Here is a 9,389-nt window from a genome sequence, read left to right as displayed (position 1 = left end):
ACTTCTTTATAGAGAAACTGCCAGCCAGGATATGGTGGCACTCACCTTTAATCCCAGCACTAGGGAGGCAGAGGAAGGTGGATCTCTGTGAGTTCAAGGTCAGCCTGGTCTACAGAGTGAATTCCAGGACAGCCAGGGATACACACAGAAACCCTGTCTTAAAAAAAAAAAAAGACAAGGAAAAAGAAAAAGGAAGAAATGGTCAATGGTGGGTGTAAGAAAAATGAGGCAGAGAAGCAGACAGAAGTCATAGATTGCGTGTGTGTGTGTGTGTGTGTGCACATGTGTGTGTGCACATGTGTGAGCTGGAGCACAGTGTTTGATTTGACCGCAAGCAGGGTGTGTTGTTTTCAGTACCTGGGAGTATTTTGTTTCTTCGGGTGAAGTGGAAGGGTCAGGCTGGGGTAGAACTGCTCTTTACGGCTTGGGGCTTTTTGCCTAGTACAATTCCTCTGGCCCCCAGGACCTGAGGGGAGGAGTGAAATGGGAGCGCAATAGGTAGAGGTGCTTGGTGCAAGCCCAAGGACCTGAGTTTGATCCCCAGTGCAAGCCCAAGGACCTGAGTTTGAGCCCCAGAACACACATGATATTAGAACACTCCTACATCACTTACACACACACACACACACACAGAAAATTAAGTTAAAAATTGCTCATCTTTCACCATTGGCACCTTGAGAGCACAGAATTTTATTTCCAGAACAATACCTATTTGTTAGGAAAATAACTAGCTGGGGCTGGGGGTACAAATAGAGGCACAAGCCTAGATATGTCTGAAGGCCCGCGTACAGTCCTTCCAAAGGATAAACTGGGGCAGGGTGCTCAGCGCGGTTTATACCACAAAGGAAAAGACTGAACAATAAAAGCTAAGCAGGGAGTGGGTGGTCCACTCAGACTTCCAGAAATGAGGTATTATGGGTGACCCATGGAACTCAGTGAGCCGAGCCCTGCAAGAAAATAAAAAAGGGTAAAAACTCAGCCAAGAACAAACGGGACCCCGTCCCCCCACAATCCCACCCCATGCGTTCCCACCTTTTTCTGACAATCGCCACACAATACGCCAATGGTCGCATTCACCAGCTGTATTCCACACAGCACTGTTTCCAGGCTTGAGGCGACCACCAGCAGAGAGAAGAGCGTCACGTTCCAGGGCACCACGTGAGGTGGCGCCTCACATAAATCCCATAGAGTTTTATTGTGCAAGTAAGAGCCTCTGTGGATGGACAGGGTCATTTGAAAGAATCTGATCACACGGCAGGCCCTACCACCACCCAGTGCAAGGGTCTGCTAATATCTGCAAAGGGCTCGATGGGCCACGTGGAAGGGGCTCTCTGGAAGCTCGGTCTAGTTCATCATTTCTGGACCACGCAGGAAAGAAGGGCGGGTGGGGAGGGGCACAGAACGGGGGATACAAACACAGAATAGGACTTACTGGGTTTCCTGGAAGTGATAGTCCCACTGGTTGTTTATTAAGCATTTGGGTCCCACTCGGAGCCCGGCTCCCGACACTGAGAGGCAGTAGATGGCGCCAAGCATCCCAAAGGCAGAGGAGAAGACAGAGCGAAGCATCTAGACCCGGTGTGGAAAGGTAAGGTGAATTGGCCCGCCTCCTCCCTTGGAGGGCCACCCGTGCCAACTCCTCCCGCATGTTGCAGCGCTCCTGCCCAGCCTGCCTAAAAATACATTTCTCTTTAAACTCCAGGTTTGAAGTTAGGAGAATCCTAAACGTCATCTACCACAGAGGTTCATGGGGCCTCTAGGCCCCTCTGGTCAGGTTCATTTGGGACCCAAGACTGTGACTGAGGCAGCGCCTCAGCTTGTAGGCTGTGCTGTGGTTCTCCGGGAAGAGTCAGGAACCAAACTTCTTTCTTTTTTTCTTTTTTTTTCTTTTCTTTTTTCCCGAGACAGGGTTTCTCTGTGTTACAGCTCTGGCTGTCCTGGAACTCATTTCTTTTTCTTTTTCTTTTCTTTTTTTTTTTTGGGGGGGTTTTCGAGACAGGGTTTCTCTGTAGCTTTGGAGGCTGTACTGGAACTCACTTTGTAGACCAGTCTGGCCTCGAACTCACAGAGATCCGCCTGCCTCTGCCTCCCGAGTGCTGGGATTAAAGGCGTGCGCCACCAACGCCCGGCTCGGAACTCATTTCTTAATTTGGTTCTTACCCTGCAGCGATTCCCACAGCAACCTGCACCGCAGCAGCCCTTGCCTCCTGCCCGGACTGCTGCAATTCCCGGACACAGCACCTGTGGGATGAGAGTTGGTGATGGTGACAGGTTCTAGATCCTCAAGGCTGTACTTGCATCATCCATCTATCTCCTTAGGAAAGCTGCTCACGATGCCCTCAGCCCTTTGTACTGTAAAACCTTATCTGTACGTCTCTGGATCATTGTTGGACTCTACCTCAATTTATCATTATTTATATGCCTGCCTTATCTCGCTCCAGATTGTAGCTTCCCGGAGAGCTGGGTCCAAAATACTATGCCTATCTTAGACAAAAGGCCATCAAATGTTTGGACGAGGGGGTGGCAATAGGATTTATTCCACATACACAGTTTTGAATGGTAGGTACCTACTGAATGGGAGTCAGGGTCTTCATTCCACTCTGTGAACTGATTGCTTTCAGTTTTGTCTCTGTAAAATGGATCTGCAAGACCTATCTCAAAAAGACTGTTCTCAGGATTTAATGAGACAGCAGGATGATTTTATGTCATGACTGACTCAGAGAGAAGACCTTGTGCTGATCACTTCAACAGGTACAGTGAGCAGCAATTATGGAGAGTGTGTTAGGATTTGCACAGAGATTCTGGTGTAGATTGCCGGATTTCCTAAGAGTCAACTTCTAATGTTTTGTTTTTTCCTTGTATCCCTTATTATGAAGCACATACCCTCCCAGGTAACCAACCAGCTGTTCCTCTTTGCTAACAGTCACTTCCGGGTACCCAGAGAGCCGTATCATACTGCCGGAAGGACGTGCTCATTTGAATGTCTTTGTTAACTCAGCTCCCGGCAAGCCTCATACTGACCTCACAATATCTCCCAAATTCATCAGTGAAAATATATCCACCAATTCACCTGGGCTGTGAGAGTTTTTAATCCTCCTACACCAGGGCTGACTTCAGTCTTCTGTACTTTTCCTCAGCGGTTTCTAAGTCTTTCAGTCCTTTTTTCTTCTTCACTCCCCCAGTCCCTACTCCCCTTGTCTGCCTGTCTAATAGATTCTCGTCACTCTTATCCCATGCCATCCCAGACTCCATCCCACACGTTAACCCCTGATTAACTTAGTATTTAATTGCTCTTTTATCTGATTAAGTCCTTTGAGGTGTCTTCAAAGATACCCTAGGCTTGTATGCATGTGTGTGTGTGTGTGTATGAGTGTGTGTGAGTGTGTGTATGTGTGTGTGTGTACGTGTGTGTGTGTGTGCATCCTATAAATACCAGTACACATGGGGGGATTGGGCGGGGAGGGGGACGGATGGGACGGGGGACTGGGTGCTGAGGCTAGCTGGTGCTACATAGCATGTTCCAGGCCGCCATGGGCTACAAAATAAGTCTCACAAAGCCAACCGTAGCAAGTCTTCCTTACCCTGCCTCCAACTTCATGTAACACAACAGCCCTTGCCCTTGTACCTTAGTCCCACCAAGTCTTGGCTTACCTTGCATCCATGGAATTCTACAGCTTTTTGTTGTTCTTTTGTCCAATACTAAGGTTTGAACCCAGGCCTTGTGCATGCTAGGCAACTGACTGTCACAGAGCCCATCTCCAGCCCATTTTTCTTTTAAATTTTGATTATTAATTTATTTTGAGGCAAGGTCTACTATAGCTCAGGCTGGCATTTAACTTATGACCCTCTTCCTCCAAAGTGCTAGAATTACAGGTCTTAGCCACCACATCTGGCTCTATTTTTTAAAAAGATTTATGGGGGCTGGAGAGATGGTTCATTGGTTAAGAGCACTGACTGTTCTTCCAGAGGACCCGGGTTCAATTCCCAGTGCCCACATCGTGGCTTACAACCATCTGTCATTCCAATTTCAGAGGATCAGATGTGGTTTTGATCCCCATGGGCACCAGGTATGCATATGATGCATAGACATACAATTTTTTTTTTGTTTTTTGAGACAGGGTTTCTCTGTATAGTTTTGGAGGCTGTCCTGGCACTTGCTCTGTAGACCAGGCTGGCCTTGAACTCACAGAGATCCGCCTGCCTCTGCCTCCCGAGTGCTGGGATTAAAGGCGTGCGCCACCAACGCCTGGCCCATAACAATTTTTTAAAATATCTATTTATTCATTTTTATTTTATTGTGTATATATGAGTGCCTGCATGTTTGTATATGTATCACAAGTGGGCCTGGTGTCCCTGGAGGCCAGAAAAGTGTGTCCCTGCCAGGAAATGGAGTTACTGGCAGTATTGCTTCTTCCTTCCTTCCTTCCTTCCTTCCTTCCTTCCTTCCTTCCTTCCTTCCTTCATTTCTTCCTTCCTCCCTCCCTCACTTCCTTCCTTTCTTCCTTCCTCCCTCCCTCCCTCCCTCCCTCCCTCCCTCCCTCCCTCCCTCCCTCCCTTCCTTCCTTCCTTCCTTCCTGTTTCTTTCTTTCTTTTGATACAAGGTCTCTCTGTGTAGTCCTGGGTATCTTGGAACTCAATATGTAGACCAGGCTGGCCTCAAAAGTCACAGGGTCTGCCTCCCAAATGCTGGGATTAAAGGTGTATGTCACCATGCCCAGCAGCAGCAAGTACTCTTAAAGGAAGGGTCTCTCTAAATTGCCTCTTACATAGGCTGGCTTAAGCTCTCACTTCTGCTTTTGTCTGCAGACAGCTGAGAGCCTGGTGCAGTCTAGTCTTGCATGCTCATAATCCCAGGTTTTTGGGGGAGGAAGATCCAGGACTGTAAACTCATCCTAGGCTACACAGTGAGCTCAAGACACACTGGGTTTCATGTGACCTTCTCTTTTTTTTTTTTTTTTTTTTTTTTTTTTTGGTTTTTTTGAGACAGGGTTTCTCTGTATTGCTTTGGAGGCTGTCCTGGAACTCGCTCTGTAGACCAGGCTGGCCTCGAACTCACAGAGATCCTCCTGCCTCTGCCTCCCGAGTGCTGGGATTAAAGGCGTGCGCCACCAACGCCCGGCGACCTTCTCTTAATAACCAAAAAGAAAACAAGTTGAGCCTAGTGATGCATGTCTGCAGTCCCAGCATTTAGGAGGTAAAGGGGCTCAGGGGTTCAAGTCCATCCTCAGGTACCCAGTGAGCTCAAGGTGAGCCTGATATGAAACCTTACCTCAAAAACCAAAACAAAACAATAACAATGAAAAAGCATGTTAGATGGGGCGCACATCTTTAAATCTAGCACTCAGGAGAAAGAGGCAGAGGCAGACAGATCTCTCTGTACATAGTGACACATCTACCATCTCAGAGAAACTTAAATGTTTTTATTTTGTTTTGTTTGAGATAGAGTTTTACTCTATAAAGCAGGCTGTCATTGAATTCATTATGCAAACCAAACTGACCTTGAACCCTAAATTTATAGTGATCCACCTACCCCAGTCTCCCAAGTACTGAGATTATGGGTATAAGCCATCATGCAAATACATACATATATATACACACACACACACACACACACACACACACACACACACACACACACACTGTGTCTTTCAGAGCCCAACCCAGGGCCAGCCTGGACTATAGAGCAAGTTCCAGGCTATACAGAGAAACCCTATCTCAATAAACAAACAAACAAATGAAGATTTTTGCTAAACATGGTAGCACACGTCTTTAATCCCCCTGGGAAGGTGGGAAGGGACAGAGGCAGAGGATCTCTGTGAGTCCGAGGTTAGCTATGACTACATGGGGAAACCCTCTCAAAAGGTAAAGTAATTGTTTTTATTTTTTTATTTTTATTTTTTGGTTTTTCGAGACAGGGTTTCTCTGTATTGTTTTGGAGGCTGTCCTGGAACTAGCTTTGTAGACCAGGCTGGCCTCGAGCTCACAGAGATCCATGTGCCTCTGCCTCCCGAGTGCTGGGATTAAAGGCGTGCGCCACCAACCCGGCTAGTAATTGTTTTTAAACACAGGCTTAAGCACAGGCTTGAGAGTGAGGGGTGGACAAGTGAGATGGTAGTACATGCATTTGCGTAGCGCAGGATTCTCAAGGGATTTTTACTTCTTAAAATCCAAGTATTTGTTTTGTGCTTTTTTTCGTTTGTTTTGCTTTTTTGTTTGTTTGTTTGTTTTTGTTTTTTCGAGACAGTGTTTCTCTGTGGCTTTGGAGGCTGGAACTCAAACTCACAGAGATCCACCTGCCTCTGCCCAAAGTGCTGGGATTAAAGGTGTGCGCCACGGCCTGGCAAAATTCAAGTATTTGTTTCCCTTTTTTGAGCTCCTAGGCTCGGAGCAATCTCCTCAATGTAGAGCTTGAGTACTGGAGACTACAGGCCAGCAAACAGTGGGGTTCTGGTCTGCGTGCTACGTATATAGGCATGCTTACTTTGTGAAAAACCCATTGAACTAGGAGTGTAACTCAGTGGTAGAGATTGTGCTCAGCATGAAAAAAAACCATGGGTTCTAACCTGGTAGTCCTCATTCTAGAGGTTTTTTTTTTTTTTTTTTGTATTGTTTTGGAGGCTGTCCTGGAACTTGCTCTGTAGACCAGGCTGGCCTTGAACTTAGAGATCTAACTGCCTCTGCCTCCCGAGTGCTGGGACTAAAGTGTGTGCCACCACCATCTGTCTCCCAGAAAAAAAGTGGAGAATTTTGTGCAGTGGTCTATGTTTATCTCATCAAACTTCAGCTCTGCTGACTGCCTGGCTGACCCTAAAATGTGGGGCTCTTGTTTGTAACGCTCCTCTTTTCTTTTCTTTTCTTTCTTCTTCTTTTTTTAATGTCATCTGACTGTCAGTTCTGACATCATTGCATAAAAACTTCCTTGGGAACACTACAAAATATGTCCCCGGGGTTGGCAGTGTGGCTTAATTGCAGAGTAAGTCCTTGGCTTGCAGCAAGCCCCAGGATCAGTCTGAAATATCAAATAGAGGAAAAGAAGAGAAAAAGAAGACAAAACAAGTGCCCTAAGAAGTCTTTGTGGTGATCCCTGATTAGAGAAAGTGTGTGTGTGTGTGTGTGTGTGTGTGTGTGTGTGTGTGTTTGCATGCAAGCGCCTCTCTGTTTTTCTACTCTCAGCATCTAGAGCGCTGTCCTTACAGGAATAGCCACCATGCCCACATCATCTTGCCATTTATTTGCTTCATTTGTCCAACAAATATGAACTGAACACCTCATAAGGGAAGCATCCTTGCTCTCACGGGGCTTCCATTCTTGTTTCCTTGCCATCTTTTGCCCCGTCTACAGAGCACAGCCATCAGGAAGAGCACACTACGGTATCCCTGAAAGGCTGCTGTGAATGAGAATGTTGGGAGGCCAACCTTAGCAGATCCACTGACACAGGCAAGTTTGATTGGGTAGGTGAATCAGTTGGTTTAGACTGGTGACATACTTGATGTGATGCTGGGTGAATGTGAGGGCCTAGGAGGAGTAAGAGAGCTGAGAGAGCATCAGAGTAGAGGCTCCACCAGAATCCGAGCAGGGGGTAGACTAGAGTGATGCCAGAGGGCAAGGGGAGGGAGCTGTTATCCGAGGTTATCTCCATTTAGCTAACAAAGATGTGACCAGCAGGGGGAACCAACCTGCAACTTCTCCCAGAGAATTTTAACAGCCAGCTGTGCTAAAAATGGGAAGCTGTGCTAGATAGATCTCTCGCCTTTAGCCCAAGAAGATGATATACTAGGTTAACCCTCCAAAAGTACTCCTGGATGGTCAGGCATGGCAGCCCACACCTGTAATTGAGTGGTTGAGGCAGGAAGATTTCAAGTTCTAGATTGGCCTGGGTTATACAGTGAGTTCCAGGCTAGCCTGAAGTACAATTGGGATATTGCGTGTAAATACATACATAAACAAACAAAAAGTAAAAAATTGAAAAAGCAAATTCACTAAATGGGAGAGAGTTTAGAGATGGGGGCAGCAAATCTAGGATATTTGTGTCTCTCCTTCCCTTGATTTTTTTTGTTTGTTTGTTTTTTCAAGACAGAGTTTTCTGTGTAGCCCTGGCTATCCCGAAGCTTGCTCACTAGAGCAGGCTGGCTTCAAACCCAGAGATCCCCTTACTTCTGCATCTGGAGCTCTGGGACGAAAGGCGTGAAACACCGTTCCTGACTCTTCACTCACTTTTAATAGATCTTAGTCTGCAGGAAGACTGGGGCATCTACTCTAAAAGACTGACCTAGGTCCAGGGTTATTACCCCTAACAGAGACTGGGGATTCTGGAGGGTGGGCTGAGAAGGAACGGCCGTGGAGAGAGGGAAAGCCACATGGATCTGGCCGGTGGAATGACTGATCTGAGCTATTTACCTGGGCTGAGGCTGTCAGGGCACCCACCCTCACCGGTTATGACACTGTCCTGACAGCCTCCCACACAACCAGCTGCTCCGTCGGCTTCTACCCTCATAATGAGGTTTTCTCAGTGTGTGCTCGCTGAGAGGCATGTAGAACTTGCTCCCATCTAATAGAGACGACACTCTTCTTCTTCCACCCGCTCCCCTCAGACACTCAGTTCAGGACCCTAGAGCTCTCCAGGACCTTCTGCAGAATGACTAGGGTGTGTGAGCAGATGGATGGATGAGCCCCTAGTCCCCACCAAGCCCTTGCCACACCCTCCAGAGCAAACTGGTCCTCTCCCCTCTTTTGCTCTCTGTCCTGTCCACCGTCCCTTAGCGGGTCCCCAGGTCCCCAGCCAACGCTCCAGCATTCTCACCATCAGGCCTCCTCCAACGAAGCCACCCATAAGCCAGACTTGCAAGCTGAGGTTGCTGTTGGTCCAGGTGGTCTTCCCATCAGGAACCAGCAGGAGGGCATTGGCCACGATGCAGATCAGGGAGAGAGGGATGAGGGAGAGCCCCAGGCACCGCGCACACTTTCCCGTACACATGTCAGTGGCTTCAGGAAGGGCAGGTGGTGAATGAAAGCGAGAGGAAAGTGCCAGGGTCCAGAGCACACTAGGCTGGAGCTTGGAGCAAAGGTCTGCAGAGAGGAGTGGCAGAAACTGGTAGAATCACCGTGATAAGAGGAGAGAGGCCCGGAGGAGGTGGAGGGGCTGCCGCTGGGTGAGTTTAAGAGGAGGATGTGGTGGCAGGAGATGTGGGAGCTTGTCACACAAAGGAAGTTGACTGGGGTCAGCATCTTCCTGGGTCTGTACACACCTTTCCACAGCCCTTCCTCGTCTACTTCGGGACTCAGCTGAACCCTTCACCCCTGGAAGTCTCAGTTGTTTCACTTGTACAAAAAGCTTGCGTGAAGCCACTTTGAGCCGGCTGGAGGGATTTCGTGGGACAAGGTAGAAGGAT

At 47.8% G+C, this 9,389-nt stretch overlaps 1 protein-coding gene across 1 annotated transcript; it reads right to left on the bottom strand.

Moving 5' to 3' along the window:
- Positions 1-674: 674 nt before the first annotated feature.
- Positions 675-9,072, bottom strand: Tm4sf5 (transmembrane 4 L six family member 5). Its single transcript, XM_013111598.3, has 5 exons — positions 8,801-9,072; positions 2,161-2,241; positions 1,433-1,569; positions 1,033-1,213; positions 675-947 (listed from the first exon to the last, which is right to left on the bottom strand). The coding sequence occupies exons 1-5, from the start codon at positions 8,972-8,974 to the stop codon at positions 933-935; spliced, it is 588 nt and encodes a 195-aa protein (XP_012967052.2). The 5' UTR covers positions 8,975-9,072; the 3' UTR covers positions 675-932.
- Positions 9,073-9,389: the final 317 nt, after the last annotated feature.

The sequence above is a fragment of the Mesocricetus auratus genome, unplaced genomic scaffold (genome assembly GCF_017639785.1).
Source record: "Mesocricetus auratus isolate SY011 unplaced genomic scaffold, BCM_Maur_2.0 Super-Scaffold_100007, whole genome shotgun sequence".
NCBI classification, from domain to species: Eukaryota; Metazoa; Chordata; class Mammalia; order Rodentia; family Cricetidae; genus Mesocricetus; species Mesocricetus auratus.
Note: the sequence above shows the minus strand (reverse complement) of the source record. Positions and strands in the feature narration are given on the sequence as shown.